Genomic DNA, 15,858 nt, shown 5'->3' with positions numbered 1-15,858 from the left:
GCCTGATGCAGGGCTCAGTCCTAGGACCTTGAGAGATCATGACCTGAGCTGAAGGCAGATGGTTAACCAACTGAGCCACCCAAGCACCCCAAAAATAACTGTAAAATTCTTAATTAAAATAACCCAGTGGAATGCAAGGGTGGCTCAGTGGTTGAGTGTCTGTCTTCGGCTCAGGTCATGATCCTGGGGTCCTGGGATCGAGTCCTTGCATCAGCCTCCTGCTCCCTCTGCCTATGTCTCTGCCTCTCTCTCTGTCTCTCATGAATAAATAAGTAAAATCTTATAAATATATACAATTTCTTACTATGTAAGAATTAAGAATTAACGAAAATTAGGAAAATCACAAAGGAAAATAGGCAAAGAACTCAGAAAATTCAGAGGATACAAAATGGCTAATTATAGTCTGAGAAAAAATGTCAAGCTTTACAAATAATCAAACCTTTTCAAATTAGCTACAGGTTTTTAAAGATAATAGGCAGTGCTGATGGGGATATGGGGAGACATTTTCGTATGCTGTGGGCGGGAGGGTAAATTGCTCTTCAGAAAGTTTATGTCAATTTGTCAAACTGTAATGAGTGTTTTATACAACTTCCCATCCTTTAATTCAGTCATTCCACTAATAGAAATATTTCTAAGGAGATAGCTGGAGAAGAGAATGAAGATAGAAGAATGTTAATTGAAAATTTTGTGTTATAGTAAAATTGGAAATAATCTGAATGTGTGATATTAGGGAAATGGTTATGTTATGGTTAAGTTCATATAACTGATTATTGGGTAGCCATTAAAACTGATGTAGTGGTTACAAGTAACATTTATGCCAATATGTGACTATGCTTGTGTGTTTATATAGACTTTTGTTTTTAATTAATAAGACCACCTGTATATGCAGTATTAGAAAGGAGTAGGATATTCTGTGCCGCCTGAGGGACAAACAATTCCTAAAGATGTATTTCCTAAATACACCTCAGCAATAGAGACCCTTGGATGCCACAAACTGCCAAGCAGAATCTCTCTTGGAGATGCTGATTTGAGCAAAGTTAAAGAATCCTTTACATTAAAACTCTGCCTTGTCTCTCTACCAAATGCAACATATCAAATCCACTAAAAATTAGATCTATCTAGAGTTTGAACCTCCTTGAAGTAGATGACGCTACTTAAAGCATGTTTCAAGTGCATTCTCTCTGTGCGGTCATTATGATTCTTTGGAATCATAAAATTTATAAACCAGCAAGAGGCCTTGGAAATTAACAGCGTGTGACTTGAATCATTCTATTGTTTCATCATAGGTTGTAGGAGTTCACTGCTACTGCTTTGAAACAGGGGTCCTCATTGCATATTCAAGTCAAATACATGCAATATTGCAGATAAATTGCTGCAGTTAATTGCCATGGGTAAATCTTTAAAAACAATTCAAGCATCTGAAGGTTAATAAAATCAGGTAATTAACAATAAAGCAGGATGTTGTCCTCATAAACTGCCTGGTGGTGATTAGCACATGTGGATGAAAGCCTGTCATTTATTTTAAGTGCTGTGACACTATCTGTCTTCTAATTAAACTGCCATGGCTGCATTGTCCAAATACAAAGAAAAATGGGAATAATGGTCAGTGATTTAAGAGGTTCTGTGCACGTAAAGCAGACATTTGAGCTCATGCCTTGCGGGCCCAGGAACACAAATGATCATTGAACCCTGTTGTGGCTGGCTTGGGCACCTTACTAATGAGGGTGTTAGGAGGTGCAAAGGGGAGATCCTCATTAGAATGCCCCACCACTAGTCACCACTTCCGCAAGCCTCAGGGCAGCTACAAGGCCCTGACCACCCTTTCCACATGTTAGTAATGCATGTGTCTTGCCTTCTCTTGCCTTGTCATCTTCGGGAATGGTGACTACCTGTCAACAAAAATAAGCTAGTCCTGGCCTCTGGCCCATCTGCCCCTGGGAGCACCAACATCATCTCACTTAAGATGGATGAGCTCAGCCAAGTCTCACACTTCACACAATTAACTCTCAGCTTGAGTCAAAGCTGCCAGAACCCGAGCACAAGCATTTGAGAATGACTCGTTGTTCATACTTCAGAATGATTTTAGGGCCTTCGTTTCCTAGAAACACTTAGGAGACCAAACCAAGGACAATTACCCAGGTATGCTGCTATCTTCAAAGACACATTTTTTTTTAATTAATAGAAAATTCATGTAATATAAAATTAAACATTTTAACCATTTAAAAGTATATAATTTGGGGCGCCTGGTTGGCTCAGTCTATTAGGCATCTGGCTCTTGATTTTGGCTCAAGTCATGATCTCAGGGTCAAGAGATCAAGCCCCATGTCAGGCTCCACACTGGGTGTGAGCCTGCTTAAGATTCTCTCTCCCTCTATCCCTACCCCCCCTCCTGCTCGTGCTTTCTCTCCCTCTCTAAATATGTATATATATATATATATATCTCTCTAATATTATATATATATATATATATATATATATATAATTTTAAAAGTAAAGTATACACTTCAGTGGTTTTGAGTATATTCAAGGGATTGTGCGAATAGGCACCATTATTTCCAGAACTTTCTCATCATGCCACTCCCCATTCTCCATTACCCTAATCCCTGGCAACCTACCAGCCTGGATTCCACCTCTACAGATTTATCCATTATAGACATTTGATGTAAATCAGTCACAAATTATGTGCCCTTTGAGTCTGGCTTCTATCACTTAGCATGTTTTCAAAATTCATCTATATTACAGCAAATAGTAGAACTTTGTGCTTTTTTTTTTTTTTTTTTTTTTTTACAGATAAATAGTATTCCATCAGCTGGATATACCACAATTTGTCCATTCATCAATTGTTGGATATTTGGATTGTTCCCATTTGGGGGCTATTCTGAATGATGCTGTGAACATTCATGTACAAGTTTTTGTGTCGATGTATGTTTTCAGTTCTCTTAGGTATATACCTGGGAGTAGAATTCCTGGGTCACATGATAATTCTGTACTTAACTTTTGAGGAGCCACCAAACTGTTTTCACAGTGACTGCAGCATTTTACATTCCCGCCAGCAAAGCATGAGAGTTCTGATTTTTCCACATTTTCACTAACACGTGTTATTAACTGACTTTTTGAGTCGAGCCTCCCTAATTGGTGTGGAGTATTTCATTGTGGTATTTATTTATTTGTTATTTATTTATTTTTCTACTCTATGTAATTTATTTATTTTTTATGTATTTATTTGTTTTTATTTAAATTCAGTTTGCCAACATATAGTATAACACCCAGTGTCTCATTGTGGTTTTGATTTGGATTTCCTTAGTGGCTAATAATGTTGAGCATTTTCTGGATGCAAATTGGCCATTTGTATATATTCTTTGGAGAAATGTCAGTTCAAGTCCTTTGTCAATTTTTGAATTGGGTTCTTGAGTTGTAAGGATTCTTTATATGGTCTGGATACTTCATCCTTATCATATATATAGCTAACAAATGTTTTTTCCTATTCTTTTCACTTTGCTTTTTTTAAAACTTTTATTTATAAGCAATCTCTCCACCTAAGATGGAGCTCAAACTCACAAGCCCAAGACGGACAGTCACATGCTCTACTGACTGAGCCAGCCAGGTGCTCCTCTCTTCACTTTCTTGATGGTGTATCTTGGTAGTGCCCTTGGTGCATAAGATTTTATTTTGAAGAAGTACAATTTATCAATTTTTTGTTGTTGTTGCTTGTGCTGTTGGTTCATATCTAGGAAGCCATTGCTAAATCAAAGGTTGTAAAGATTTATTCCTATTTTTTTCTAGGCGTTTTATAGTTTTAATTTTTATGTTTAGGCCATTAATCTACTCTGAGATAATTTTTGTATATAGAACCAGGTAAAAGTTCTACTTCATTCTTTTATACATGGATATCCAGTTGTCTTTGCATCATTTGTTGAAAAGACTATTGCAAAAAAGAAAGTTTTTTTCTTCATTGTGTGGTCTTGGCACCCTTGTCAAGAATCAGTTGACCATAAATGTATAGTTTTATTTCTGGACTCACAATTCTATTCCATTGTTCTGAATGTCTATCGTTATGCCATTAACATAGCGTTTTGATTACTCTAGCTTGGTTTTGAAATTGGGAAGTCTGAATCTTCCCATTTTTTTTCCCCCCAAGATTGTTCTGGCTATTCAGTGTCCCATGTGATTCCATCTGAATTTTAGGAACAGCTTTTTCGCTCTTGTGAAAAAGGATGTTTGGATTTTGATAGATATTTCAGTGAATCAAAATTGATATCAATTTTAGGAATGTTGCTATCTTAACAATATTAAGTCTTCCAATTCATGAGCATGGGCTATCTTTCCATTAATTTCCATTATTTAGGTATTCCTTAATAATTTCAACAGTGTTTTGTGGCTTTCAGTGTACAAGTCTTATACCTTCTTGGTTAAATTTATTAAGTATTTTCTGTTCTTTTTCATGCTAGTATAAATGGAATTGTTTTCTTGATTTCATTTTTGGATTGCTCATTGCTAGTATATAGAAATACAACTGATTTTTGTTTGTTGATCTGGTGTCCTACAAGTTTGCTGAATTCATTTGTTAATAGTTTTGTGTGTGAGAGGGGGGGGGTGTATTCTTTAGGGTTTTCTATATAAAAGATTGTATCATCTCTGAATAGAGAAATTCTTACTTCTTCCTTTCCAAATTGTATGCATCTTAATGCTTTTTCTTGCCTAAATGCCCTGGCTAGAACTTTTAGTACATTGCTGAATAGAAATGACAAGAGTGGACATCCTTGTCTTATACTTTATCTTACACTTATAATGGGTCACCATTAGGTATGATGTTAGCTGTAGGATTTTTGTAGGTACCTCTAATGAAGTTGAGGAATCTTCTATTTCTAGTTTGATAAGTGTTTCTATCATGAAATGGTGTTGGATAGTGTCAAATGATTCCCCCTCCCATTATTCTATTAATGGGGTCTATTAAACATATTCATTTTTGTATGTGAACCACCTTTGCAGTTCTGGGAGAAGCTCCACTTGGCATACTGTATAATCCTTTTAATATGCAGCTTGATTCAGTTTACTAGTATTTTGCTAAGGATTTTTGCATCTATATATTCATAAGGGATATGAACTTTTCTTTTTTGTTAGGTCTTTGACGTTGGTATTGGGGGTTGCTGACCTAATTGATTGAGTTAGGATATGTTTCCTCCTCTTCTATTTTTTTTCCTCTTCTATTTTTTGAATAGAAAATAGGGTATATTGGAAGGATTGCTGTTAATTTTTTAAATGTTTGTTAGAATTCATCTGTGAAGCCTTCTGGCCCTGGGCTTTTCTTTGTTGAAAGTTTTTTGAATACTGATTCAATTTCCTATTATAAGTCTATTCAGAATTTCAGTTTCTTCTTTGGATCAGTTTTGGTAGTTTGTGTGTTTCTAGGAATTTGTTCATTTTTTAAAAAATATTTATTCATGACAGAGAGACAGAGACAGAGACAGAGAGAGAGAGAGAGAGGGAGAGGGAGAAGCAGGCTCCTTGCAGGGAGCCTGACATGGGACTTGATCCCAGGTCTCCCAAGATTACACCCCAAGCTGAAGGGGTTGCTAAACCGCTGAGCCACCAGGGCTGCCCAAGAATTTGTTCATTTTGTCTGTTACTCAGTTCGTTGGCATACAGCTATCCCTAATATCCTGTTTGTCAATGTTGCTGATTTTTACAAATAACCAGCTTTTGATTCATTGATTCTCTCTGCTGTGTTTCTATTTTATCTTCACTTTCATCTTTATTATTTTCTTCTTGGTTTGGTTTTAATTTGTTCTTTTTCTAGTTCCTTAAGGTTGAAACTTAGACTATTGATTTGAGATCTTTTTTTTTTTTTTTTTTTTGAGATCTTTTTAAAGTAGGCATTTACAGCTAAAATTCTGCACTGAGTGCTCTCATAAGTTTTGGTATATTGGGTTTTCATTTTTACTCATCTCAAAGTATATTCTAATTTCCCTTGTTATTTCTTCTTTAACTCATTGTTCAAGAGTAAGTCATTTAATTTTCCAGATTCCTTCTGTTACAGATTTTTAATTTAATTCTCTTGTGGCCAGAGAAGATACTTGTATGACTTTTTAAATTTATCCAGACTTTTGTGACCCAATATATGGTCTCTTCTGGAGAATGTTCCATGTGTACTTGACAAAAAATGTGTATTTTGTTATTGAAGAGTGTTCTATATAGGTCTGTTAGGCTTAGTTGATTTATAGTGTTTAAAATTTTATTTCTTTATTGATCTTCCATCTAAGTGTTCTATCACTAATGAAAGTGGAGTATTGAAATCTCCAGCTATTGTTGAACTGTTCATTTCTCCCTTTAATTCTGTCAGTTTTTGCTTCATCTATTTTAGAGCTCTGTTGTTGGGTACATATTTGTTTGTGATTGTTATATCTTCTTGATGAATTTATCATCTAATAATTATATAATGTCCTTCTTTATCTGTTGTAACAACTTTTGTCTTAAAGTCTATTTTGTCTGATATTAAAATAGCCAGTTCTCTTTCTCTACTTCCTGGGGTTTTTTTTCTGTATTTTTTAAAAGATGGGGGCAGGGAGGGGCAAAAGGAAAGGGAGAGAGAGAGAATCCTAAGCAGGCTCCACACCTGGCACAGAGCTCACCAATCCAGGGCTCCATCTCATAACTCTGAGATCATGACCTGAGCTGAAATCAAGAGTCTGAGGCTTAACCGACTGAGCCACCCAAGCAACCCAATCCTATTCTCTTTTGATTACTATTTGCATGGAATATCTTTTTCCCCCCTTTTAATTTTAATCTATTTGTGCCTTTGACTCTAAAATGAGACTCTTAGAGCATACGGTTCATTTGTTGAGCAGTTTTTGAATACTTATTTTGTGCAATTTCCTACGCTCTGGGAAAGATAGTTCCTGTGTTCAGGAACTGAAAATCTTATGAATATTTCATAAAATAGGGGATAAATAAAAGTGATTTGGTGGGAGCATTCAATTTGTGAAAATCCACAAATCTTTCGTAAGATTTATGCCATTTTCTGTGTATGTTATACTTCAAAAAAAAGATCCCTCCAAGGAGTACTTTGTGAATTCAAAATGAGAAGAAGTTATTTTCAGCTGAGAGAATAGGGGAACGAAAGCTTTCACTGGGAAACTGACTTTCAGGTTTTATGTTCTATTTTTACTGATAGTTCATCATTATCAGAATAAGGTGGCTTTATTTTCATGTAAGCAGATGACACCATCACCTCATCATTTTTGCTGCTCCATGATGCCAGTACCAAACATCATCGGAGTTCTTCATGCATATTAACCTCTTGAATTCTCCTACCAGCCCTATGAAATAGGTTACTATTACTGCCTCTATTTGACAGAGGGAAACATGAGACACAGTGAAGTTACCTAAGTGGTAGAGGGCAGGATACAAATAGCTCAGTACAGCTTATCTCTTGTAGAAGGAGTATCAGTTTTCGAAGTGTGGTCCAGGAACCCTCATGGGTCCCAAGACCCTTTAGGGAGAGGGCAGTCCACAAGATCAAAACTATATTTATAATACTGTTAAGACACAATATGCCTTTTTCACTCTCATTCCCTCAAAAGTGTACAGTGCAGTTTTCCAGAGATAGTATGATGTGTGCTATCATAACAGATTGAATGCAGCAGCAGATAGGAGAATGCAGCTCTCTTCCATAAAGCTAGACACTGAAGATTTTCAACATGGAAAACAATGCCATTCTTTTCACAAAATTTTTTGCTTTGCAAAATATCGTTCTCTTTTGTGAACTGTATTATTCATGTTAACATTTAATGGGCTTATTATTGCTTTTAAATAACTTAGTAAATACTTGACATTTTTGTTTCAATTTTTAATAGAAATACCTATAGATACAATTCACATAAATAGAAGTACTTTGGAGTTCTCAATAATTTATATAGAGTGGAAGACTGTCCTAAGATGGGAGAGTTTAAGCATCACAGCCCCAACCTGTTCTGTTTTAGGGCAGGAGCCACAGAAAAGCTGGTTTTGTGATGACAGCAGCAGCTTTGGAGTCTGACCCACCTCCGTTGGAGACCTGGTGCCTAACAGTTTATCCTTCCTTTTCTTCTGTGCCACTGGACATCCTGCCTCCATCCTGGGAAGGCCACGAGAATTAAGGGACAGAATGCCTACCCAGGGCCTAGTGCATAGGAAGCATCGATTAGTGGTATGGAACCTGGGATTGTTTTTGTGTTACCTGCAGGTGATGGACTTTTACTGCCAGTCTTGTGAGACCGCCATGTGCCGGGAGTGCACGGAGGGGGAGCATGCAGAACACCCCACGGTCCCCCTCAAGGACGTGGTAGAACAACACAAGGCCTCACTCCAGGTCCAGCTGGACGCCGTCAACAAAAGGTGCGCACACCGCCCTAGACTCCCCACCGGCTGTGCCTCACGCTTGGCCTCCGGATCTCCTCTCAGTTGGATAAGAAGTTCACGCTGAGTAAATTCTCCTTTGATTGGGGGTCTGTAGTCATAAACAAGTGAGTGGTAAGGGTCATCCCTTGCTTCTTGGTAACATCTCAACTACCTTCTGTTAAGAGCGGTGGCGTCTTTTTAGTACCTCAGGATGATTAAATGAATAAAATACACTTGAGAATGCTCGCTGATCTCTGAAATTTGTGCCCTGAAACCAGGCTCTCTGAGGAGCTTTACTTAGCTGCGCTTCTTGACATACACAGGACCACTGTGTTGACTGTCACTGGCTCATCTCTGTTTGAGCCCAGCAAAAGGGTACTGACCAGTGATTGCTCAATTATCTTTATGTTTCCCTGCTTCCAGGCTTTCTCTTTGGCATGGAGATGGGGGAATAGAGCAGCTGTGTCATACATGAGAAAGACCAAATAGGAAATACACAAGCAGTTGAAAATAAATCTTATCACTGATAGTTGTAGTGAGAAAAGTGTGGTTATTCTATAATATTTAAAGGAACTTGGAAGCTTGCAAAACATTCCCAGGAAACTCTGGGTTTGGATAAGTAGTTCATATGATTAGGTGAAAAGATACAACTATATACTTAGAACAGTGGTTCTCAGTTGTGGGCAGGTATACCCCCAGGAGACATTTGGCAATGCCTGGAGGAGAATTTGTTGTCACAGCTGTGTGTGGGGTGCTGTTGGCATCTGGCAGAGGACAGGATGCGGTCAAACAGCCTACAACACACAGGATGGTCCCCTGTAACAAAGAAGCATGTGGCCTGTAATATAGGGTCAAGTTTGAGAAGGCTTGCTTCAGAATAAGGAGAAGCCATGGTGTTCAGAGAGCCTCAAGGCTTTGTACCATCAGTTATTAAAATCAGATGATTGATTAGATGAAGTAGACGTGGACCCTCAAAGTCTCTCCTCTCAAAGGCAGTAATTATGTCATGTCTTACTCATTCTCTTCTTCAGTCATTACTTTTTAAAGATGATGAAAGGCAGAGAAAATGTTTTTTGACAAAACATAGTGTTTAGATAGATGTTTTACTATTTCTGGGTTGATGTTAAATAATCTTTAATGACTGTTCTCCAGGCTCCCAGAAATCGATTCTGCTCTTCAGTTCATCTCAGAAATCATTCATCAGTTAACCAACCAAAAGGCCAGCATTGTGGATGACATCCACTCTACATTTGATGAGCTCCAGAAGACTCTAAATGTGCGCAAAAGTGTGCTGCTTATGGAACTGGAAGTCAACTATGGCCTCAAACATAAAGTAAGATCCCAGCCGTGCTTCTAGATAACCTGTAAGAGACAGGATACCCCGGGCACTTCCCTGCATTAGCTTATTGTGTTCTCGTAAGAGCAAAGGGATTCAGATGGGTCCTTAAAGTGTCACTGTGGCATAGTAAACAGTAGTTTTCCTTTAAGGGCACAGCCAGCTCTTTTTCCCTTCCCCTCTTAAGCAAAGGCCTAAGATTCTGTACCGGAAAGTACCAATTTATAATGTGACACAGGGCAAGATTGAATATAAAGTAATGCTTTCAGGATTTAGGGTTAAGCTGGATCATTTTTCCTTCCTTAACTAGAATGTCTAATAGTCTCTTAATTGCTCCCTCTTCCACACCAACCTGTTAGTCAACTTAAAAGTGAACCCTGGCTGCAGCTTTTCACATGTCCTATCACCAAAGGAAGGGATCTAGAGCTTCTAGTATTCGGATGTGGAGGGAGAGTTTTCATTTGTCTGGTTTTCTGTCCCTTTAGGTGGCAGCAGGGGAAGTGGGGACTTTGTGGAGAGATGCTGCATAGTGAATGCTTAAGATGCCGGGCATAGCAGTTTGTTTTCCAGGCTCCCGGTGGTGGTGACGTTTCAGTTCGCCCCATCAGAAACACACGACCCAGGAATTGTGTGTGTGGGAGAGTGTGGGCGAGGCGGAAGGGAAAGGGAAGGTACCGGGAATGCAGTTCAGAGTCAGGCACTAGGAGCGGGCTCGTGGCGGAGGGCGCGGCGGGCGGGCTTGGGCAGGTGCGGCGGGCGGCCGCGGCCCGCGGAGCGCAGTGCGCCTGCGCGCACCGTCCAGCGGGGCCGAGCGAGCTGGGGCCCCGCCGCCGCCGCCGCCGCCGCCGCGCTCACCGCGCTCCGCGTCCCGCCCCGTCCCATCCCGTCCCCGCAGGTCCTTCAGTCGCAGCTGGATACGCTGCTCGAGGGCCAGGAGAGCATAAAGAGCTGCAGCAGCTTCACGGCGCAGGCCCTCAACCACGGCACGGAGACGGAGGTGCTGCTGGTGAAGAAGCAGATGAGCGAGAAGCTCAACGAGCTGGCGGACCAGGACTTCCCGCTGCACCCGCGGGAGAACGACCAGCTGGACTTCATCGTGGAGACCGAAGGCCTCAAGAAGTCCATCCACAACCTCGGCACGATCCTAACCACCAACGCCGTCGCCTCCGAGACGGTGGCCACGGGCGAGGGGCTGCGGCAGACCGTCATCGGGCAGCCCATGTCCGTCACCATAACGACCAAGGACAAGGACGGCGAGCTGTGCAAGACGGGCAACGCCTACCTCACGGCCGAGCTGAGCACGCCCGACGGCAGCGTGGCGGACGGGGAGATCCTCGACAACAAGAACGGCACCTACGAGTTTCTGTACACGGTGCAGAAGGAAGGGGACTTCACGCTGTCCCTGCGGCTCTACGACCAGCACATCCGGGGCAGCCCGTTCAAGCTGAAGGTGATCCGCTCGGCCGACGTGTCCCCCACCGCCGAGGGCGTGAAGCGGCGCGTCAAGTCCCCGGGCAGCGGCCACGTCAAGCAGAAGGCGGTCAAGAGGCCCGCGAGCATGTACAGCACCGGGAAGCGGAAAGAGAACCCCATCGAGGACGACCTCATCTTCCGAGTGGGTAAGGAGGGGGGGCGCGCGCCGCCGGGGAGGGGCTGGGGGCGGGGGGAGCTGGGGGGCGGGGAGGCTGGAGGGCGGGGAGCTGGGGGGAGCTGGGAGCTCGGGGGGCGGGGAGCTGGGGGCGGGGAGGCTGGAGGGCGGGGAGCTGGGGGGGGCGGGGAGGCTGGAGGGCGGGGAGCTGGGGGAGCTGGGAGCTCGGGGGGCGGGGGAGCTGGGGGCGGGGAGGCTGGGGGGGCGGGGAGCTGGGGGGCGGGGAGCTGGGGGGGCTGGGAGCTCGGGGGGCGGGGAGCTGGGGGCGGGGAGGCTGGAGGGCGGGGAGCTGGGGGGGCGGGGAGGCTGGAGGGCGGGGAGCTGGGGGAGCTGGGAGCTCGGGGGGCGGGGAGCTGGGGGCGGGGAGGCTGGGGGGGCGGGGAGCTGGGGGGCGGGGAGCTGGGGGGGCTGGGAGCTCGGGGGGCGGGGAGCTGGGGGAGTTGGGGGGCGGGGAGCTCGGGGGGCGGGGAGCTGGGGGGGCGGGGAGCTGGGGGGGCGGGGAGCTGGGGGAGTTGGGGGGCGGGGAGCTGGGGGCGGGGAGGCTGGGGGGGCGGGGAGGCTGGGGGGGCGGGGAGCTGGGGGGAGCTGGGGGGGGCGGAGGCTGGAGGGCGGGGAGGCTGGGGGGGCGGGGAGCTGGGGGAGCTGGGAGCTCGGGGGGCGGGGAGCTGGGGGCGGGGAGGCTGGAGGGCGGGGAGCTGGGAGCTGGGGGGCGGGGAGGCTGGAGGGCGGGGAGCTGGGGGAGCTGGGAGCTCGGGGGGCGGGGAGCTGGGGGCGGGGAGGCTGGGGGGGCGGGGAGCTGGGGGGGCGGGGAGCTGGGGGGGCTGGGAGCTGGGGGAGTTGGGGGGCGGGGAGCTGGGGGGGGCGGGGAGCTGGGGGAGTTGGGGGGCGGGGAGCTGGGGGGGCGGGGAGGCTGGAGGGCGGGGAGGCTGGGGGGGCGGGGAGCTGGGGGAGCTGGGAGCTCGGGGGGCGGGGAGCTGGGGGCGGGGAGGCTGGGGGGGCGGGGAGCTGGGGGGCGGGGAGCTGGGAGCTGGGGGGGCTGGGAGCTGGGGGAGTTGGGGGGCGGGGAGCTGGGAGGCTAGGGAGTTGGGGGAGGCTGGGAGCTGGGGGAGCTGGGGGCTGGGAGGGAGAGCTGGGCGCCCTCGGAAAGTCGTGGCGCCGGGAACCTACCTCGCGGGTCGGGGCTGGGACTTCAGGGCGTTGGGAGGCACGGCTCCCTCTTATTAGGTGAACTGTGCAGCCTCCTCCGGAGAGTTCCCGGTCTGTGTTCCCCCTTTCCTCCCCCCTCCTCTCTCTGCTCTCTCCCTCCTCATCCCTCCTGCCCCTCATCCCTCTTCCCATGCCCCGTGCCCGTTAGCCTCTCTCCCCTGTGTCCTCCTCCTCCCCAGAAGACCTCCCCTCCCAGCCCTGGTCTCCATCCCCTCCCTCGCCCTCCTCTTTCCCCCTTTCTGTCCTCCCCACCTCGCCTCAATCCTCCCCCCTCTGCCCCACCCCCTCTGCTCCTCCCCCTCCCCCAGCCCCCCTTCCCCTCCTTGTTTCTTCTCTCCTCCCCCTTTTCTATCCTTGCTCCTCCTCCCCCCCCCCAACACAAATGCTGCATGTTGGTTGCAGAAAACTAAAAACCGAAAATAACCAAAAGGATAAATAGAAAAATCACAGCACTCGCAATCCGGAAATCTTACAGGACATGTTGGCAGTCTCACCCCCCCCCCGCCCCCTCCCATCACGGGAGCGTCTTCGGGGTAACTAAAGGCCGAGGATCCTTTGGTCAGATCCCCCCCCCCCCACCGGTGTTTCTCTGAAATCTGCCGGCTCGGGCTGCACAGTAGCGGAGGGTCTGACGCTTCCCCGTCACTCCCTCCGCGCTGTGAGGGCTGGGGCTGGGGGACACGGGGCAGTGCAAGGCTGCGGTGCAAGTCGTGGTCACGTGTAGGTGTGTGGAGCTGGAGAGCAGCTCCAAAGAGGGCAGGGTGACTGCGAATCGGGAGAATGGAATGGGGTTGGGTGACTGGGTGACAGGCACTGAGGGGGGCGCTTGATGGGATGAGCACTGGGTGTTACGCTATACGTTGGCAAATCGAACTCCAATAAAAAGAAAACACAAAAAATACATTAATAAAAATAAAAAAGACCCTCCCCCCAAGAAAAAGGAATGTGGTTGGGGCGGAAGCAAGACAGTTTAGGAGGAGCCAATAGATTGGAGAATGCAAATCTCAGATTCCCTTGTCTGCTTTGTTGCCTCTTTTTGTTAACTGTTTTTTTATTTTTTTTTATTTTATTTTTTTTATTTATGATAGTCACAGAGAGAGAGAGAGAGAGAGGCAGAGACACAGGCAGAGGGAGAAGCAGGCTCCATGCATCGGGAGCCCGATGTGGGATTCGATCCCGGGTCTCCAGGATCGCGCCCTGGGCCAAAGGCAGGCGCCAAACCGCTGTGCCACCCAGGGATCCCTTGTTAACTGTTTATTCTCAGTAGAAAGCAAACTAAATGTAAATGTCAAGGGACTTTGTGATTCTTAAGAAAAAAGCCTGCATTTTAGTTAATGTTTCCAAAAGTAGCTCCATCCTGCTTGTCTTTCTGCCTCTTAAGTCCTGTGTTGTAGCATCTCTAAAAGGGTGCTGGGCCGTGTATGAACTGACACAGGGAGTCTGGGTTTCAAATAGAATGGGGAGACCTCCGTGAAGGAAACAGACTTTCTTTTTTAAACCACAGAACCTTTATTTTTTTTAAGATTTTATTTATTCATGAGAGACACAGAGAGAGAGAGAGGCAGAGACACAGGCAGAGGGAGAAGTAGGCTCCATGCAGGGAGCCAGTGGTGGGACTCGATCCCAGGTCTCCAGGATCAGGCCCTGGGCTGAAGGTGCGCTAAACCGCTGGGCCACCCGGGCTGCCCACCACAGAACCTCTAGAATCTGCCAGGATGCACTGTAAGTGTCCGAGGCAGGAGAAGGATATCAGGCAGCACTTCCACAAAGCTTTCTGAGCAGAGAACTTTTTCCGTGGAACATCTTGAGAAATGAAAACTCCTCGGAACCTTCTTGGGCAGAAGCTGCTCTGTGTTAGTACTTTAGGCTGAATATTGTAAAGGCCATGGCAGGGTATGTAACTTGTCAGTTCACAGCCTGGAGGCCCTCCTTCATTCACTGGCCATTTGTGCAACGTGAGTGCAGAAGTGGGAGGCACGCCTGCCAAAGCAGATGAGATGGGGAGGGTGTAGGATTGGGAGCCTCCGGGGTTTGCCGCTCCGGTTCTGCCACTTAACTTGAACTTCAGGCATATCTCTCTACTTCTGAGCCCCAGTTTCCACGTGCATAAAATGAGAATACAAAAATATCTGCTTCTCAGAACTGTTGTGAGTTTAAGCTTAATGCCTGATGTGTTGGAGGAGCCAGATAAACCAGAACTATTAGTTTTGCACACACAACGAAGGTCCTTAGAATTTCCCTACCTTTTCTTCTAAAAAAATGTTCTTTCCATTCCCCACTGATCTTCTGCGTTGAGAACAAGCTCTGTCTCATGCTCAGCCCTTTTCCCCCAACCCCTGCCCCAGCCAAGTGATCCCAGTCTCCGGCAGTGTGCCAGGTGGAGAAAGGCAAGGATCTGGGTCTGAATTCTAAATCTCCTTAGCAGCTGGACAACTCACCTTTTCTGAATCTAATGCTCGATTACTGGTAGCTGTTATTTTCCCATTATTATTAATTTTAGTCTCTATCACCACCTGTGATTCTCACCTGACATACCTCTTAGGGAGTTTTCCCCTATAATACTGATTTTGAATCCCCAGCTCTCACCAGGGAAGGAGGCATACTCTTCTTCCCTCTTACCTGTTGAGAGTTCCTTGATGATTCATTGGCATTGGTGGTGAGGTGTTTAAATTTTTTTTTTTAAATGTTTACACATCTATACAAAGCTTAGAAGAGTGCCTGGCATATGACACTATGAGTTTATTCAGGAAGTAAAGATGCTGTCTCAATTTGCTAGGGCTGCTATAACAAAATACCATAGACTGGGTGGCTTAAACAAAGAAAATTCATTTTCTTATAATTTCAGAGGCCGAAAGTCCAAGGTCGAGGTGGTGCTAGAGTTGGTTTCCTTTCTCGTCTTCTAGATAGCTGTTTTCTTGCTCCTTTGACCTTGTATGGTTGTGTCTCTGTGAGTGCATACCCTGGTGTTTTTTTTTTTCTTTTGTAAGAAGAGATTAGGGCCTTACCCTAATGGCCTTATTTTAATTTAATCACTTCTTTTAAGGTCTTTTCTCCAAATATAGTTCTATTCTGAGGTACTGGAGGTTGTGACTTCAACAGATGAATTTTGACAGTTCAGCCCATAACAGATGTTAAGCACCTCATATACGTAGGGCCAGAAAGAAAGGCAGGTCTTACAGGCCTGTTTCTCTTTAACTTTATGTTTTAATCCAGACCTAGTCATTATGCAATAATTTGGCTCAGAAAGCATTTCGGCAGCATGTAGTGCCTGCTAGGCGCTATGCCAGGTGAT

At 45.5% G+C, this 15,858-nt stretch overlaps 1 protein-coding gene across 9 annotated transcripts in view; it reads left to right on the top strand.

The window, feature by feature from the left end:
• Window positions 1-15,858, top strand: part of TRIM2 (tripartite motif containing 2) — a 177,856-nt gene that overhangs the window by 130,250 nt on the left and 31,748 nt on the right. For 8 of the 9 annotated variants that reach the window (XM_041738037.1, XM_041738038.1, XM_041738031.1 and 5 more), the window contains 3 exons: window positions 8,222-8,373; window positions 9,529-9,709; window positions 10,608-11,331. In XM_041738037.1, the coding sequence (XP_041593971.1) occupies window positions 8,222-8,373; window positions 9,529-9,709; window positions 10,608-11,331 (1,057 nt within the window). Of the gene's footprint in view, window positions 1-8,221; window positions 8,374-9,528; window positions 9,710-10,607; window positions 11,332-15,858 lie in introns of those variants that run through there. The other variant, XR_005985182.1, reaches the window with a different exon arrangement.

Source organism: Vulpes lagopus, chromosome 23 (genome assembly GCF_018345385.1).
Source record: "Vulpes lagopus strain Blue_001 chromosome 23, ASM1834538v1, whole genome shotgun sequence".
NCBI lineage: Eukaryota > Metazoa > Chordata > Mammalia > Carnivora > Canidae > Vulpes > Vulpes lagopus.
The sequence above is the reverse complement of the archived record's forward strand: the minus strand, read 5'-3'. Positions and strand labels throughout refer to the sequence as shown.